Source organism: Daktulosphaira vitifoliae, unplaced genomic scaffold (assembly GCF_025091365.1).
Source record: "Daktulosphaira vitifoliae isolate Bord-2020 unplaced genomic scaffold, ASM2509136v1 Scaffold_1, whole genome shotgun sequence".
Classification (NCBI taxonomy): Eukaryota; Metazoa; Arthropoda; class Insecta; order Hemiptera; family Phylloxeridae; genus Daktulosphaira; species Daktulosphaira vitifoliae.
This window is the reverse complement of record NW_026099572.1, coordinates 1,636,128-1,656,444: the sequence shown is the minus strand read 5'-3', so window position 1 is coordinate 1,656,444 and position 20,317 is coordinate 1,636,128. Positions and strand designations below refer to the sequence as shown.

The following is a 20,317-nucleotide window of genomic DNA, read 5'->3' as shown; positions in this document are numbered from 1 at the left end:
TTTCAGTATGCAATAAAATGTTAACTTAAAAAATAAAATAAATTAAATTACAAAAGATGGTTTATATTAATAATATCAAATAATATTTATAAATTTAGAATAAAAAATAAAACTATTTTTTTTTATTAATAAGTATATTTTTTTTCATCAAAAATAATATATAATTATTAAGTAATGAGGAATGTTATAAAACTTATTGCTTAAAATTTCCAAATTTTAATTTGATTAAGTTTAGGTAAGTAAATAGAACTTTTAAGCCAAATATTTATTGATGGGATTTCTCTCTTTACAAATTTTATGTAACCAAAAGTAATCACACATAATATTACTGTGCAAGTTGTTGCTGTTATGAAAAAAGTTTTTCTTCCATTTCTTGTCTAAAATCAAATTTAAAAAAAAATATATATATATTAATAAACTTAAGTCATAATATTATTAATTGTAGAAATATAATATAATATTACAATCGATAATAATACAGGTGAAAAACTTCTGGTTTAGAACTCTTTCAACTTTTGATCTACTTAATATATTATACTTTTTTTTGTAATGAATACATTTAAAGAACTTTTTTTTTATATTTAATAAAAAATTAATACATTCTTTTTCATATAAAATTTTTAAGATGGCTTTTTATTGTGATTTTCTTATAAAACATCTTATTGGTTGGTAATACTTTTCAGATAAGTACTTGTGAATTAATATAATTTCTATATTTAAAACTGGACATGTAATACAGTAAGGTACAAAATCATTTTTATTATGAACTAAATTTGGTATATTATAACTTATATCCCTATTTTTATGATTTAAAATTATTATTTTATTATTATATATAATGAAAAATAATCATATATGTTATAAATGAAGTTTAAAATGTTAAAAATAATTTAAATTAAAAAATAATAATGACAAAAATAAAAATTATATAAAAAAGTAACTATTTATCTAATTTAAATGTTCTTACATCTATTACTTTAAATAATTAATCAAAACTTGTTATTTATATTGCTCTATGTAACTTTTTATTGTTTCTTTAAATAAATTCTATGCTTAAGGAACAAAATTTTGATTATATCGAGAATATCAAAATAAATTTGAAATAACAAATTTCAAAATATGCCTTTGAGAATAATATAGCAAGGTAAAATTGTTTGTAGCTATTAGTCGCAAAATATGTTATGCCTGTGTTAAAGCTTTCGTGGATTATCATATTGCTTGAAATGTTTACTGTTGTATCCACGTTTTCAGTTATAAGCTGACATTTCAGACTTGTTGCAGAGTCCATCTTCAAACAGTACAGTTACAACCACGAGCCTGTAACTATTGCTCTGAAGATGGACTTTGCAATGAAAATGTCAGATTATAACTGAAAATGTTAGTACATCTGTAAACATTTCAAGCAATATATTATGCCTATTAAAAAAAATTTCATATATTACTTTATAAACTGATTTTAAAGTTTTTTTTACACTATCTTCTTCCTTTCTTAAATAAGGTTTAAGCATAGTCGCAGCATCTATTGTTGAAAGGTAATCATCTATCAATTTATCTTCATAGGGATTTGAAGAAAGTGTATCATATATGTAATTTAGGGCAATAGCTATAGATCCTAGCTGTCCACAAATATTTGATTGAAGTTTTGAAATTTCTTCATTTCTAATAATAGTAAAATACACTACTACAATTAATAAATTAATCATAAACAAATAATACAGTAAGTAGATAAAATATTTTTTGCATTAATGGTTCAAAACGGCTTAATTTTAGTTAATATTTTTAACATATGAATTAGATTTTAATTATCTTAATTTTTTAGGAAAGGTTGTAAAATTTATTTATTTTATTTGAGTCATTCTGAAGATACCAATGCTGGAACAAAAGTTATGTATTCCAATAAAAATAAAGTTACACAGGGTGTCACAACGTGATTTAATAATTTCAATATTTAAAAGATAATTAAATTATTAAAAAATGATAGGACAAATATATATTTAATCAGTAGTTTATCAATTAATATGTTACAAACCCTTTAACCTCAATGATGAATAATGATAAATTGTAACTTCCCATTATATATTCTACAGCTAAATTATACCATAATTACCAATGGTGTAGCGAAGATTTTTGCTTAGGTATAATTAAGGATTTTTTTTTATTGTATGTGATATACACTCATACTGCTAATAATAACAATTGGTCAATGAACGGGTAATAAGTTTTTTGGTTATGTCACTGCTATTTATATTAATGTAACTTATTTCTCCTATATGTAAATAATAATAATGATAAATACATGTAATATATATATATATACATATATAATTCAAAAGCTATTTTCTAAAACTGATATATCAATTTTAGTCATTTTCAAAGGTGAAAAACAAATGTATAAATTCAATAATACTTAAAACATAATCATTGTATTTAAAGTGTATACATAAACTTTATTGATAAAATTGATTCATATTATTATAATATACAACAAATAATTATTTTTTATACAAATTATATAATAAATTTTATTTATTTAATTTTAAATCTTATTACAAATTGTTAAAAAAATTCTCAAAACTCACATTTTGTTATTGTTTTTTTACTTATTTAGCATTTCATATATGCCACAAATGCAGAATAATTCATTTATCATAAACTACTTAATTAGTGGAAAAAAAATAATAATGATTTTTTTGTTTTAGTCTCTTTTTGTTTTTCTCAATTTATCTATCATAAAGTATTATTTATAAAAAAATCTCAATATTATTTTAATTCTCGATTAAATAAATGGCTGATAAGTGAATCATCATATATATACATGTATATATTAACTGAATGATTGAGCATTCTATTAATTAATTTTTCAACTATTTAATTAAAAACATAAAAACTTTTAAAATGTTTTTCTTAAATTGCACTTACGATAATTTTACTTTTGAATAATTTGAAGTTTTACTCAAAACACTAATAGCAGAAAGAATTACTGGTATATCACACTCGCTGACATCCAATTGTCTTAAATCAGATGCAGTAAGATAAAGCATAGTATATTCATCAATTCCATACTCAACAAATTTAGACTTGTAATTTTCACAGTTTATTGACTTTAAAATGAGATCTAATCCTTGGAGTTTTACCCTTTATTTTCATAATTTATAAATTAATTGAATATACTATTAATGTTATGACTTCAAAATTACTTGGTGGATTCATTTTCACAAACTTTAAATTCTTCCATTGTACAACTGGGATTATATAAATATAAGTTTTTAATTTTTTTTATTTATACAAAATTCTTTTGAAAACATATCTTGATTTTTTAAAGATCAACACAAAATTATTTATCTGTAGATAGATCAGAATTATACAAATATAAATAATATTATATTAGTTATTTGTATTGAAAAATTGACTCAGAAAATAAAAACATATTTTTAAATTATACTGACAGATGTTATTTTTCCGTTTATATTAATAAACAACAAATTATTATAATACATAATGAACACTGGACAAGTGGACACCAATACATCTATTATTGCTTAACATTATGATAACAGGTAGTAAACAAATATGACAGAGCACATGTATTATATTATCCATTATTTCCTTGTATCTCAAGGAAAGTATGGCGCATATATTAAAAATCTATATACACAGAATTATTAAATAATAAATGATAAAAAATTTTAAGTATTTTCCTTTAATTACTAAAATAATTCGAATTACGTGAGTTAATAATAACAAACGTACATACGACAAAACAGAATTCATTTTTTCGGGATCATCATATTGCAATAAATACATTATTAATCAAAATCATAGTACTTTTTCATTTATGTGTTATTAATAAATAGGCATTTATACATTTTGCGTATGTAATTTTAAAAGGATCCTAATTGTTACTGTAATACACAGTAACATAAAAATATTTTTCGTTTTAAAAGAGATTAAATTCCCCAGTACAATAACCTCAGTTAAATCACATTTTTAAGTTTCAAGCCTAAATGTAAATTTCTACTGAATGATAACTGAAGTGATTAAAAAGTATAAATGTAGATAATTAAAATTGGCCTTCCCAAAATTGTTGAAAAATCAATTGATAACTCTTAAAAACTTTTACCGCCCCGTGACTATACTAAAATATTTAAGTATTTTACTTGTTTAAATGCGCGTGGCTTAAGCTACATTAACACGATCTAAATTAATATGGTCAAAGTAGAGAACAGTGGTGTATTTATTTTTTTGATGATGCTAATTGCATTTTCTCACTACTCTAAACATAAATACAATAAATACATACATTTATAAATACAATACATTATATACTGAGGAGCTAATGCATTTATTGGGGACCTTTATATTTATAATCCTTTATTTTTGCGCCATTAGAGAGGTTTCCTGGCAGAGAATCCATCACCCCTTTCAACAAAAACCCTGTTTAAAGGCCAATGAAACTAAATACCAAAAAAAATTTTTTGCTTACATGAAAAATTTCTACGGGCACCATTAAAAAATTCTGAGTAAAATTTACATGTAAAATGTATATATAACGAAATTTAAAATTGAAATTTTTCAATATTATTACAAATAATATTTCCGTGGTATATTAAGTGTTCCTAATTTTGTATTTTAATTTAGAAAGTGAAACGTTTAAATGATTAAACGCCACAGTATTATTAAAACGAACAAATATTCTTTTTAAATCATCTAATAAAAAAAGTGATACAACAAACTTTTTTTTATTTATATGTTTACTCAACATTTATTTAGCGAAATTATTACTGTACATATTAACTATCTAATGAATTGAAACAGAACGTGCTTAAACATTATCTTTATAATCGTCTCAAGATTTACAAGTGCTTTAAAAAAAAAAACACTTACGAATAATTTAAACGTTTAATGGATTTATTATTTTGCTATTAAAACAAATAAACACTTAAAGTGAGAAAAATAACATTTCCCCAAAATATAATTACAATTTAATTTCAGGTAAAAATTTCCATTGTTAAAAACTTCTATTTTAAATTTTATTTTTAATCCATTCCTGGTATTTTGTCCTAGACAATTTATCCTACAATACCTAAACTTTAACAAAAATATTTTTTAATTATCTTTAACTGATATTTTTCATTATTTTATCATTGATAAATTATTAATATAATGTAAGTCACATTTAAAATCATTAATACTGATGTTTATTGATAAATTGACCCTAAATTACACATGCGTCATTATTTATCTATCTTGAAAACAACATGTTGTAAATTAATAAATATTAACGGATCTATTGAAGATAACATAATATAATAAACGAGTACTAATTATTTTTATCTAATTTTAGTTTTGTATTCTTAAAACGTCAACTCCTCGTCTATATATTATCTTTAAATAATTATGCGTCTGATAATAATTTACCATTAAAAATACTATGTAAAAAAAATACATAAATTACCTGTGCGGCATTTCTACGTCATTACTAGCGACGTTATAATACGTTTTCTAAAAAATAATAATAAAAATATGTTGTTGTAAATTACTCGAAAGAGACTTCAAAAATAGTTCCTGAACTAACAAAACATGTTTTCCGAAATATTAAATGTTTGTAGTATATGCTTTATTAAGACCTATATAAATATGAAGACACGTGGCCCTGAATCACAGTACTGTGTACAACCCATCGTTAGCATCAAATTAAGAAACTTCATTCTTTTTTAAATAAATTTACTGAATTCGTTAAAAAATATATTTTATTTAATCATTCAAAATAAGTTCATACCTTATGATATATAATTAAATAGTTATTTACGGAATTTCAAAAATAATTAATTAATTAATTTTGTTTAATCCACGAAGTAAATTATAATACATATAGGACTTTGGTAAGAAGACTTAGAAAAATATTACTTTATTATTAACAAACAACTGTAAGCACAATTGTAATCTGTAGAAATTACTAAAAATATAAACACACAAAAGCACATTTTTTTTTATTATGCGTTAGCGAATACTAGAAAAAAAAAAGCGCGAATTTGATCAATGTCAATGTTACGCATTGATATCGCGGATTTTTTTTTTTATGTATGCCTGGCACAACTTCAACTAGCTGTATATAAATTAAAACGATGTATTTTGGATTCACTCATACAGGTCGCGTTAACAGAGAATAACGTTGCCTGGTAATAAGCCAATTCGCTACTGTCGCTTAATATACTCAATGTATTATTGACAAACTTAATATTTCAGTGTTTAAAAGCAAAATTCGATTAGTTATTAGAGCAAGTTCATATATTATTTAAAAAAAAAAATGTGTGGAATTTGGGCACTATTTGGTATTGACGTTCAGTCATTGTCCAAGTATGACAAGACGTTTGCAAAAATCAGTCATCGTGGACCTGATGCATGGAGACTCGAATACGATTTAAAAGTCAAAGTAAGTTCACTGGTTTTTTATTAAAAAATCTTGAAATTTTTTTTTTACTTTACGATCATTTAACGTTTTTTAGAATGTATGTCTTGGATTTCATCGATTGGCTATTATTGACAGTCTGTATGGCATGCAACCTATGAAACTACATCAATATCCGTTTGTGTCTATGGTTTGTAATGGAGAAATTTTTAACTGGAGACAGGTATAGCAATATTAAAAAAGTTATAAAATAATTAAATCTCTAATAGAGTCTAAAAATCTTGTAATGAAGATAATACAAATAATTGTATCATTCATTACCTGTAGCTTGGTGAACAACATGGTTTTCAGTACGAGACTAAATGTGATGTAGAAGGTGTTTTACAACTTTACGGTGCTTTTGGGATTGATGAGACTGTCAAGCAGTTGGATGCCGAATACGCGTTTTGCCTAGTTGACTCCCAAAAAAGAAAAGTATTTGTAGCCAGAGATCCTTATGGAGTACGACCTTTGTTCTATCTCAAATCTGACACAGGTATCTTCGGTATATCTTCTGAAGCTAAAGGTAAATATTGCATATAAAAAAAAATGTATTAATTAATATAATCTTTATCGTATATTCTTAAAAATAATGACTAATTTCAAATGGATTTGTACTGTAAGAAAAGAGTAAAAAATAAAATAATATTTTGATACAGTTGCTTTTAAAAAATTTGCTCAATTTATTTCAATCATATTAGGCAAGTTAAACAAATAAATCGTCTGAAAGGCGAATACTAGACACTACAGATAAGTTATTTTATAAAATAAAATAAATAATTACATAATATAAATTGAATTAAATCCATAAATTACATTTATAAATAAAATTTAATCTAACGTAAGATCAGTGGAGTTATACAAAGGGTTAGGAGGGAAATTACAACCTCATTATCTGATTTCCATTTAAAAATATTTAAATAGCTTCTATGGTTAGAGCAATTAATAGTAGATCTTAAATACTGACCATAATATATGTTCTTAATAGTTAATAGATAACATTAATCTTGGTAAAATTTAAAATAGAGTTTAATATACAGAACTGGTTGGTGATCATTGTGCCTATGACTGAAAAACGGTCGACAGGGCGGCCGAGTACTGAGAAAGTTCTAGGGTCATGATTATTAACAATTTAACATTTTCATTCATTAATTTAATATTTAATCGATTGATTTGATCAACAAACAATTACACAAACATATTTATAATGAATCCATAGACAGATTGGTTATGTTGGGTTTGAGATAATCAATTAATTAAGATAATTAATAAAATATTTATAGGGTCTAATAATTTAAGTTCATTAACCAGGAGGCTTATATTGTTATAATAAAAAGAAATCCAAGGATTTATAACATTGAGACCCCCGTAATGCTTGACAAAATTGTAAAATTTATCTCAAACAATTAAATTGATGAGCAAAAAAGTTATTTCCTGAATCGGTAAATATAGTGATGCAAGCTGATTTTTTATCTAATATTTTTTATCCTAATACATTATAATGTATAATATAGGTTAGTCGATTTTTTAATTTTATAGGTAGTAATAGATGTTAGAGGCAAGTAAAACCAAAAGTAATTTTTTCAATAAAAAGCAGAATAAATTACGATTATTTATTGATAGATAGAAATAGGATATATATAAAAAGATCGAATTTTGAGGGTATATAAGAATAAATCTTGAGTCGATGGAATGCAAATAGATAATAATATTTACAACCATAAAATAATTGTTGGGTTAGGCTTAAAAATAAATTATACACACTTTAGAAAAGGTAAGGCAGCCAAAAATTACCGTATGCAGTCAGTTGTGCTAAATTGAATTTATAATTAATGTTTACTGTTATCAATTAAAAATAACAGTTGTTCTAAAAAAACTTTTGAAAATGACACAACGTTGATTTGATTCTATAATTATCAACAGAAAAAGGTGGCATTTTATTTATGAAACCTAGATATACATTACATCACTCATATTTATTAGGTAATTTAAAAAATGAAGGATATTTGTATTATGTATATATATATATATATTTGATAGAATCAATTTTTTATCTAAGTTTTATGATTACTACTACGATAGAGGTCAAAAAATGATACCATTACAGTAATTTCATTACTTCTATTATGATTGATTGTAATTATTAAATTTTTACAACTAATTATAAAAATACTTTTTAATTAATTTTTATGATAGTTTAGCAACTGAAAATATCGTTTTATAACAATAGAATAATTGCAGTATTTAATATTATACAAATAATAATTTTAAACTAGAAATTAAGATCAAAGGCACAATTTTAACTAAATTTTTGGGGGATCATTATTCTAACATCGCCTCTCTAAATTTTGTTATATAGTTATATATGTAGTTTTCCTGAAATTATAGAGAGCTAGTTGCCCGTTTTTATTGCATATCCTGTTTGATCGTATAGCATTCCTTAGAGACTTTCAAAAATAATTCAAATATCAATCTAAAAATGAAAAAAAAAGCAAACAGTTTAAAATTTTAGTTTTCACACTACCAGTTTTATTTTATTCATTTATAAAAATAAAATAATAAAAGTCGATTGTAGAACTCCTATTTGAATAAGTCTTGTTATAGGAGAATAATAATTTTTTCTAAATTTCTGTTTTCAAAGTTTTTTTAAACGTTAAGTTTATTTTTTTATTTTATTATTTTTTATATTATTATTTTATTTTACATTTTCTAAGAAACAAATAATTTTAAGTGTTCTTTATAAATCAAACAACTCATCATAACATTAATTAACGCTTAAAAAATTTCAAAAGACTAAAGCCATTTTTTTACATTATATCTTATTTTATTACTTTAAATTAATAAGTAAATAATTTTCCATCAATATTATTTTTATAACTAAATATGTAACTCCAATTATAATTTCACAATCAAAACATTATCTTGTCTTACTTATATTCACTAAATTTATTTAACAAAAACCAGTACAGTGGGGATACCCACATAGTTGGGACAAGTGTAGATGATATCTGAAAGTGTTTAAAATAACTATTATTATAAACCCTTCGATGCAAATCTGTACTTAGTCAATAATTTTAAGACACTTGTGAATTATTCTAAAAGAAACATCAACTCCTATTTCTTTCATTATATCCTGATAATTTGTTTTGTGATTTTATAATAAAAATTGATCACTTGTGGCTAATTATTTAAAATTCAAATGATATTAAAAATATTTAACTCAAAAATTAGCCAAAAAAAAAATTACTAAAATATATTTTGAGAACAATGTTATTATTATCAACGCTGAACACATATTGAAACCCCGACTGAAAAAACCCCTTTTATACTTCTGATTACCTCATCATTAAGTAATATTAATTCATTTTGGCAGTTACCCAATTTTAATAATGAATTTTTTCAGCGCACTAAGATTTTAGTTAAATATATTTTAGTTTTAAATTAATATTTTTAATATAATTTTAATTTTAAATAAAATGTTTTATGATTTATAAGTACAATGCATGAATACTTATTATAGATATTAAATTTAGTAGATATTGATATTGAATATTTTGGTCATGTAATTTTTACGGAGAAATTATAAAATTTATGTAATATTGTATATATTGTTACCTTTATGACAAACGAGTACTTATAATGTAAATGTGGATTTATAAAATAAAGGGAAAAATTAACTTTAATTTTATTATTCTGATCTACGTTAGTTCATTTATATTTCATCCTAACCTTTTGTAGTAGTTAGATTATTTATTGGAAAGGGATGCGTCTTTTAATATACTTATTGGATTGGCATTAAAATCTGAAAATATCTTTAACTAATAGTTAAATTTGTTTTTTTTTTATTAAGTGTGGGATTTAAAAGGTGTACTTGCCCCTCCACATTTATAATTATACCACTTGACATAAAATAAAAGCAAAATTTGTTGGAAAAAATTAATTGTAATAACATGAAAAACAGTAATATTTTATAATAAAACAATATTTTTTGTTTAACTTCAGGTGCCGTTTACATATAGTAGATGTGTCTACGATACAATTTTTTTACTTATACTATATTACCTAAGCTTTAGTTTAATATATGTTTGAAGCTCGCAGTATTTCAGGAACATTTTAAAAAGTCATATTGAAATAGTTAACTTTTTATCTAAATGTTACTTTTTTTAATCTCTCCCCTAAAGAACTAGTTAAAGGGTCATATTTCTAAAAAAATACATTAAATAAAAGGGAAATACCTAAGGTATTTATATAAAAATACAAGTTATTTTGATTTATCTATTTTCAAATGAGTTATGACAATTTTAAATAACATAAGTTTATAAAATGTCGAAATTCACCGATTTTAAAAATTGTTATTTTTTTGGAATTTTTTGGATTTGTGATCCTTTGACGTATCATTACAAAAATCTGATTTAATGAGAGCTTTTAAAAATATGACAGACACAAAAATAAATAAACTCATTATGTTCAAATTAATGCTTTCTCAGCTTCGCTTCAAAGCTAAAAAGGAAAATAGAAAATTTTATACCTATTGATTATTATATTCTCCTTTATTATAAACTTTATAATTATAATTCGGATTTGAAAGAACCTTTTAAATCATTCAACATTTATAACAATAAACGAACATATTAAAATTATATTATGAAATACTACATTAATTTAATTTAATAGGTTTAACGGGATTGATAAAAGAACTAAACTTGTCGAATTGGGAAATGAAACCATTTCCTCCTGGTCACTTAGCTGAGTTTGATATCTTGTCTGATGGTAAAATAAAAATGGTATCGTTAAATAGATTTTTCAATATCGAAAAACCACTATTGTCTCCCGCAGTTCTCGAAGAAGGTTTGTTTATATGTATTAATTTTAGCATAGATACACTAATTACCGAATTTTGTTACACATCAAGGTTTAAGTGAAGAAGTTGTTCATGCTAATATTCGCTATCTTTTAACTGAATCAGTAAAGAAAAGGATGATGTCTAACCGTCGTATAGGATGTTTGCTCTCTGGAGGTTTAGACTCTAGTTTGATTGCAGCTATACTCGTAAAATTATCAAAAGAACTAGGGCTTCCTTATCCTATTCAAGTGACTATATTTTTATAATTAGATCACTCTGGTAATTTCATTGAACAAATAAAATGAGATCTGACATTTATAAATAAAAAATATATAAATAGTACTTATTGTAATTATTGTAATTAGATCATTTCATTTGAATCATTAGAGTAAGATACTGTAATAATTTATAGTTTGTTTAAGATAGACAAACTTTTGAAAATTATCTTTTACTCTTATGTGTTAGTTAATTATTTATTATTATGTATGATAAAATAATTATTACTATAATTTATTTTTACAATACAAATAAAATTTATCACAATCATTTTCTTTGCAAATCTAGCAAAAATGAAAGTTATCAAAATTAAATCTCCCCAAATAAATAAATATTAGTTGCATTACAGTGTCATCATATATTTTTTTACTTTTGTAGACATTTTCGATTGGTATGGAAGATAGCCCAGATATTTTAGCTGCTCGTCAAGTGGCAAAACATATCGGATCAGAACACCACGAAGTAATTTTTACAGCCAATGATGTTTTAAATGTATTAAATGATGTTATTCATACACTAGAAACAGCTGATATAACAACAATAAGAGCTTCATGTGGTAATAAAATTTATGATTAAAATCTTTATTAAAATCTTTAATTAAATTTTTTTACAAAGGTATGTATCTGGTCTCACAATATATAAAACAACATACTGACACAACAGTATTATGTAGTGGTGAAGGAGCGGATGAAGTGGCTCAAGGATACATTTATTTTAGAGATGCTCCTAGTCCAGACCAAGCACATGCCGAGAGTATTAGATTATTAGGAGACATTTACATGTATGATGGACTTAGGGCTGACAGAACAACTGCCGCTCATGGGTAAGCATACAAATAAAACATATATACGTAAAGTATATAATTAATGATTAACTTATTAAGGCTGGAATTGAGGGTTCCATTTTTGGACATACGTTTTACAAACTATTATCTCAATTTACCCAAAACAATGCGACAACCATACAACCAAATCGAAAAGTATTTACTACGTTCTGCGTTTGATGGTACCGATTTATTGCCAAGTGAAGTATTATGGCGACATAAAGAAGCATTCAGGTAATATATTTATGTATGAGAGCACCTATTAAACCATATTAAATTTAAAATAATTAAATCCATTATTAAGTATAACGTATTTATTAAAGTGATGGAGTTACAACTGCTAAAAAATCTTTATTCAATATAATCCAAGACTGGATAGATCCTAAGTATACAGATGAAGACTTGTTAAAAGTGGCTGAAAAATATCCACATTGTTCACCTAAATCCAAAGAGTCATTGTACTACCGGTAAGATAAATTAAAACAAGTAATACACCAATTATATTAATAGAGCAAATAATTACAATTTATGTCATTTCTGAAAAATGCATATCTTAAATAAAATTGACCACTCTGTATATTATAGTTAAAATTTCTGATATCTGACTTTCTTTACTAATAAAAAAATTCAATGTTGTTCTTCATGATTTATAGAGATGTATTTGAGAGTCATTACGCAGGATTAGCGTCAAACTTCATGCCTTACTTCTGGATGCCAAAGTGGATTAAAGTAAATGATCCGTCAGCAAGATTTATTAAACATTATGCAGCAAAATAGTAGGATAGAGTTTTAAAAATTAAATTTTATTTGTACGAAGTTCAATAATTGAACGCTTCTATTTGGTGAATAATTGTTTGTAATAATTTTTCTTACATATATATATACCCATACATCTGTGTAAATATATACATTTATAATGGTATGTTTAAAAAAATAAAATAATACTAAATGTGTAGTTTTTATTACTAATAATTATTATTTTATTTTATTATAAATGTGGGTTAAGCCCAAATTTTACTTTGATAACAAAATATTTTGTATGATAAAAACCTTATTATAATAAAAATTAGATCTAAGTTATAGCATGGAGTATATATAACACTATCTATACTCAATATAATTGGTTTTAATAAATGTTGTAGTTTTTTACTTTTTAGGTCTTATATATTTTATTAATTAAAACTTAATTTATTTTATTTGATAATACATTTATAAGCGTATATCAAAATAAAACATTCCATTAAACAGATTCAAAGTTTTTGAAACTATTAAAATTGAATAAAAATCAATGACAACACCTTAAGTTTTTTTTACATCGTTGAAATTGTTTGTCGTAGAAATACTTCTAATTAAGTATTTCTAATATAATCATATTAAATGGAGTTGACTGGATTCTAATTTCCCTAAGATAAATTTTCCAAAATTAATATTTGTACAAAGTTACAGAATGTACGTGGATCCACACATTTCGGTACTATGATTTTATATTAATGGGACACAGAAACTTCTTAAACATCCCTCGTAAATATGTCAGTGTATAAATTGTGAAAATAGTTGTCTTCATGTTAAAAATTTTAACTTAAGATATACTAGTGTAATATAGAGTAACTGTAATATTAAAATTATAAACCATACGAAATCACGCTTTAAAATAAAAAAGTAGCAATTCATAAATCTTATTTCAGACATTTAGGTTTACCATGTTTAATAATAATAATTTTCTTGATATTTTATCTTATCAAGCTAATGAAACCATCACCCAAATTTTAATTTTCTTCAAAACAATTAATAGCAAAATGATTTTCAAAAAACGCAGAACAATGGGGACATGCTAGAATAAGGACAACTATAGATGATATCTAACACTAATAAAAATCACTTCCATTCATATCAATAGATAGTGATTGATTTTTAAAAGCAATTGTTGAATTACTTCAAAAAATACCTAATTAAAAATACAATTTCCAACATTAACGGCTATTTTCTCACTTTTATCCTGATTACAAGTTTTATGATTTATAAGTATAATACATAAACATATACATATTATTGTAATTAAATTAATTATGAAATTGATTTAATAAGAAATTGTTAAATTTAGTATTGAAATTTTTACGGAGAAATGATAAAAATATATCAAGTTGTTATGTAGAGTGATTCTTTTAATAATGAACACTCGATTTCTCTTAAAAACACAATTATTTTAAGAAAATTCTTTTTGGTATTTTTTAATTATATATATTTCTTGATTTATTAATAATTAAGTTTTTTTTTAATTTACCCCTCATACCTTAAAAGGGTGTCAACTTAAATTTTTTAAATGGCAGCATACTTGTCGAAAAAATATTTTTAAATAGTTTTTAAATAGTTTTTCACTAGTTATTAACAATATTTAATATATAGCGGAGGAAAAACCCTTTAGGTGATGTTTACATATAACAATTTTAAATAACAAAAGTCTAAAAAATGTCGAAATTCATCGATTTAAAAAATTTTTACTTTTCCGGAGATTTACCCCGCTTGCGTGGAACGAGGGAGAATATTTTAATTTTTAAGGTTAATGTATTCAACTAGATAAGATTTGTGGACCTATGGTTTAAAAATTGATCAAGAAAAGTATCAATGTGGATTCCATTAAAAATATTTTTTTTGCTCTAACAAGCTTGCATTCAAATTTAATTATTGAGCTGATAAATAAACAATTATAATTACAAAAATAATAAATAGTTCATAAAAAATATAGTCGTAAAATTAATTTCTGAGGAAAAAGTGTTCAATGTAGTAAGTTCTTATGCACCATAAGTAGGATGTGATGAAATTGACAAAGAAGTGTTTAGAGGAGAGATGGATAAATTGATTCAAGATATACCTTAATTACAATTTATTATAATTTTTTCTACTCTATAATTTTAATAGAGAATTCAATTTTATAAAGAATTATGGTGAAAATAACTTTTTATGTTAAACCATTTTTAAATGATCGTTGTTTTAAGGGTAGAAAAGTGTCCTATTTGAAGGCAGATTTTGCTATGATCATTTTTATGAATTTAATTTTATATAGATAATATCAATTGCAAATTATCTGCAAATCTATTAAGAAAAACAACATTTTCACTAAAGCATGTAAAAAGAACTTAAATGGATATTTTAAAAATCGTTCTCTTATATGCGATCTTTAATTGGGGTATTTGTAGAATATAGCATTACCAGTCAATGCATATCATAATGTTTCCGGACTTTTTAACACGCTTATATTAGTTTCACATGTATGTTTGTATGTTGTAAGTTTGTAACTCCACGCGGCACGTGTTATTATGTCGCGTATGCCGTCGTCTATGACCTTGAGACTAGACCGTCGTAACGCATTCACCCCACTCCGCTCACCAGTCGGCGCCAACACTATTTTTTTCTGTATAATTTTGAGTATTTGACTGACCAACACCGCGCGTTACACGCCGCGGTGCAAAGTCCAGCAAGTGCCGCACGGCCGACGACGTACCGCCGCTAATGATACCGTAGTATTCTTCCTGTTGTCAAAGTGGCAACGTCAATAAACCGATCTCCACTCGCGCACCGTCGCCATCAACGCTGCTAACCTTTTGACGCCCGAGGATCACACCGGACATCGCGTCGTCGACGCCAACGAAAGTGCCACGATATTATGCGAAGATTATATATTCTTACCATCGACGCTAATATTAATATATATATTATTATTTATACGTATATACGTATATGTTAATATTCATTTATATATCCCTACAGCCGACGCCGCTGCCGCCATATATGCCTCGCGCCCCGCCCGCCAACAAAACACAGCTATACCTCGTGCATGATACGTTTACGTACTTAAGTCGCTTTACATGTATATATATATATATATATATATATATTCTAATTACTATTAAAACTTATATATTAATACGCTATATTCTCATTAAGAGATATATAGGGTATTTATTCCGATTACAAAGGATGATTCCCGTATCGTCATTTTACGTCACTACCTCCACGTTGCGCGCCTGCTGCTTTCCTTGGATGTGGTAGCCGTTTCTCAGACTCCCTCTCCGGAATCGAACCCTGATTCCCCTTTACCCGTTACAACCATGATATTGATAGTAACAACTATCATAACATATAACTAAAAAGTAAAAAATAAATATAGTTTAAAAAAACTAAAAAACACGCTTTTAAAGAACATCGAACTAAAAAGTTAAAAATAATTTTTAGTTCGATGTTCTTTAAAAGCGTGTTTTTTAGTTTTTTTAAACTATATTTATTCTATAGGAATTTTAGCATTGATATCTAACATACATAACTAGTGTACACTTTTATCAGTGACCGTTGAAACGTATTCAATTGTTATAGTCGCTTTATCGACAATTAGTGTCATTTAGTAGTTTGCATGACAAAGTAGATAGGTATGTCAGCAACAAACGTGTTTTGGACCGTTTAACGCATCCCGCCCTTCCACCCATAGTAGTGGTTCGCCTTATTTCATTGGCTGTAGGTTTGCCCGCCAAAATACAATTCTTTAAATTAAATACTTGACAACAACTTTAATATTTTGTATTATTATTTATGATACCTTTTACTATTATTGATTGATATCAATCTATTGTGATATCTATACTACAATATAAACAAATATGATCAATTTGCAAATTATTTGATATGAAATGATTATGCCGGGTATATTGAATAAAATGAACAGCGTTTATTTTAACTTGATATACTTACATACTTCTACATAAATTTATATTTTTTATGACAAAATGCCTGTTTGTGAGTTTTTTGATTGTATTAGTGGTAGTAAAAAAAAATCATTGGTAAAAAATAAATAAGTAACCTTGAATCGATTTCCAAAAGATCCAGTCTTAAGAAAATTCTGAGAAAAACAAATAAGATTAGGTCAAATAACTAAAAAACCAATAAATTTTGATTCTGGTAAAAACAAGTAACTCTTAATTAACATTATCATATTTTTTCAGAATCCTAAATAAATTACACTATTATTTCATCGTTATATTTATATTTAGCTGTTTATTATGAGCTTGTTTAATTTCATTTAGCTGTTGTTTGTTCATTGCATTTTACAAATGATAATTATGCAATTCATTCTAATAATAAGGATAGGAAAGTTTTAAAATAAAATGCTATTCCATAATATAACATTATTTAAATATCATTTATTTTATAATCATTCATCAATGAAGTGCAATTTTTTATATTACAAAATTGACTTTTTAGAGAAAAATCATGTGATCCTGTTGTTATCAATACAACAGTTATAAATAAATAATCAGTTAATTTGTCAAAAATTAAAGAAACAAAAGTTTACTTAATAAATAAATGTATATAATAAGTAAAATTAAATTACCAAGTAACATTAGGCTAGTTAGCCTTAGAGTACTGTACAAACAAACCAACCTCTTGGCTTTATAAAAAAAAACCTATCACGGGGGGGTCGCGGCACAGTGGTGTCGTGGTATAGTTGGATCANTCCTGTTGTTATCAATACAACAGTTATAAATAAATAATCAGTTAATTTGTCAAAAATTAAAGAAACAAAAGTTTACTTAATAAATAAATGTATATAATAAGTAAAATTAAATTACCAAGTAACATTAGGCTAGTTCGCCTTAGAGTACTGTGCTAACAAACCAACCTCTTGGCTTTATAAAAAAAAACCTATCACGGGGGGGTCGCGGCACAGTGGTGTCGTGGTATAGTTGGATCAAGTATAATCATATCTGACAGTGATTAAAATCACTATCAAAAAAAACGCTTCGATGCAAATCATTAGATAGTGTTAAATTTTAAAAAAATTGGCGTTTTATTCCAAAAGCTACATGATCTGCTGGTTCCTTATTAATATCTCGATTAAGATAAAGTATGTCGAACGAAAAAGGGTTTATTATTAAAAAATATTATTTCTCAGTAAAAAAATTGTGTGGATCCATACACTTTTCAATAAGTTATAGCATTATAAAGCTAAAAATGTAAAAAATAAAATCGTGAATTTTCACACGAAAATAACATTTGGTAACGATTTTCGCCGTGAAGACAAGTCCAGAGGTCAAATTTTATTTTTAAAATTAAAGTATATTACATTAGCATTAATTTAAGATATATATAAAAGTGTTAGATCTTCCGGAACATTTTCAAAAATTAAGTTGAAAAAGTTCTACTTTATATATGCGTTTTTTATATTTTAAGCCCCCCCACATATAGGGAAATGGTCTGATTTAAAAAAAAAGTATGTCCAATGAAAGATGTATATGAATACTACTTTTCATGAAAAAATTGTATTGATCCATACATTTTTTAAAAAGTTATAGCACTTTAAAGTAAAAAATGTAAATTATAAAATCGAGAATTTTCATACAAAAATAGCATTCGCTAGCCATTTTCACCATGAAGACATGTCCAGAGGTCAGAAAGTATGCCCCCCCTGAACTATGTCGGTGGTAGCGTGGACACTAATTAGACCATTGGGTGATGGAACGATATCTGGCCGCACCGACGTTATGTAACGCGCTTCCAAGAACAGCGCCCCATCTCGCCTATCCCGAAAAACGCGTTACGAACACCGCTGCGACGAGATTCGGACCACCTACCAAAAAACTTAGAAATCGGTATTTTACCCAATGCCGCTAGTGCCCACGGTGAAGTCATGAAGCTAAAATGTACTTATTTAAAAGACACAGATTGAAGAGTTATATGACTTGTTATCAATAACATTATAATAAATGGCATACAAAAGCTCTTATCTTTTTTTTAAAAGAAAAATCAATGACATAACCTCATCTAATAATAAATGCTAGGTTTAACCTATTCTGTACTCATTTATTCTATTATTTTCATTCATTTCAAACTATCGTTTTGATGTTTACTTAACTAAATTAAACATAAACTATTTTATAATAAGTTTATTTCAACAACTTTTATATTTCTTGTATTATAAATTTTAACCAAACTACAAAAATACAATTTCTACATAATGAAATGTTATGTTTTTGATAAAATACACTGAAATCCATTCTAATATTAATAAGTAAGTACTCTTAAAAATGTTAATTTATGTCAAAAAAATCCTTTTTATAAGAGAATGAAATATAATTGTTATAGTGCAAAGAAGAAATAAAGATTTNATATACCCCTTTCATCTGGAACGCTTTTTTTGTAAATTGGATCATACCCCTTTAACAAGAGGGGTCAAAACTTTAAACATGCGTATTGTTACTAAGATATTTTCACTTTAATTTTTGAAAGTATTCCGGAAATACTGACACTTTTATATATATCTTAAATTAAAGCTTATGTAATATACTTTAATTTGAAAAAAAAAAATTTGACCTCTGGANGAGTAAAAATTAATTACTAATAACCTAAATCCGAAAGAACCTATAAAGCGTAAATACAGTCCACAACATATGGTCCATCGGCCACGGATTTTGGTTAACGAAAAGTTTTAGTTAAAGTGCGAGTACAGTAATTGCGGCAATAGTGCAACGTGTCATCTGGATTACCAGAAGTTTACCCTGACGAAAAGCGGATAAAATTCAAAAGGCCTATTGAAAGGTAGAAAAATTCAATTATTTTCCTTTTATTAATTAATTTATTCCAAAAGAAAATTCCTAAATAAAAGAAAATATTGTAATTAAAATAGTATTGTAAGGTCGGTGTTTATACTGGTTTTTTCCCGGTTAATAGTTGGGTTATAAGGTGGGAGAAATAATAAATCGGCGCGTACTCTGTACGTGGATAGTACACATATAAGACCCATAGGCTTAAACAGGTAAAAATAATACCTCGTATGTGGGGATAGAATAGTAGGAAAAAATAGTAGGAACGGAGTAGGTGTAATTTTACGGTTTATCAGTTTATTATTAAACGTCACAGCGTACTCTCACTTGCCTGCAAT

The 20,317-nt window shown here is 25.5% G+C and overlaps 2 protein-coding genes across 4 annotated transcripts; one reads left to right on the top strand and one right to left on the bottom strand.

Moving 5' to 3' along the window:
• Positions 1 to 157: 157 nt before the first annotated feature.
• On the bottom strand, positions 158 to 5,603 carry LOC126893803 (uncharacterized). Of its 2 annotated transcripts, XM_050664315.1 has the most exons (5): positions 5,456 to 5,603; positions 3,198 to 3,342; positions 2,920 to 3,135; positions 1,443 to 1,659; positions 158 to 377 (listed from the first exon to the last, which is right to left on the bottom strand). In XM_050664315.1, the coding sequence occupies exons 2-5, from the start codon at positions 3,233 to 3,235 to the stop codon at positions 201 to 203; spliced, it is 648 nt and encodes a 215-aa protein (XP_050520272.1). In that variant the 5' UTR covers positions 3,236 to 3,342; positions 5,456 to 5,603; the 3' UTR covers positions 158 to 200. The 2 variants fall into 2 exon arrangements, with proteins under 2 accessions (XP_050520272.1, XP_050520270.1); XM_050664313.1 differs by lacking the exon at positions 5,456 to 5,603 and having other exon boundaries at positions 3,198 to 3,534.
• A 156-nt stretch (positions 5,604 to 5,759) lies between these two features.
• On the top strand, positions 5,760 to 13,345 carry LOC126893760 (asparagine synthetase [glutamine-hydrolyzing]). 2 transcript variants are annotated; one of them, XM_050664236.1, is made up of 11 exons: positions 5,760 to 5,882; positions 6,247 to 6,433; positions 6,507 to 6,632; positions 6,737 to 6,974; positions 11,123 to 11,296; positions 11,361 to 11,539; positions 11,946 to 12,123; positions 12,183 to 12,390; positions 12,451 to 12,624; positions 12,714 to 12,857; positions 13,044 to 13,345. In XM_050664236.1, the coding sequence occupies exons 2-11, from the start codon at positions 6,308 to 6,310 to the stop codon at positions 13,165 to 13,167; spliced, it is 1,671 nt and encodes a 556-aa protein (XP_050520193.1). In that variant the 5' UTR covers positions 5,760 to 5,882; positions 6,247 to 6,307; the 3' UTR covers positions 13,168 to 13,345. The 2 variants fall into 2 exon arrangements, with proteins under 2 accessions (XP_050520193.1, XP_050520194.1); XM_050664237.1 differs by lacking the exon at positions 5,760 to 5,882 and adding an exon at positions 6,055 to 6,179.
• Positions 13,346 to 20,317: the final 6,972 nt, after the last annotated feature.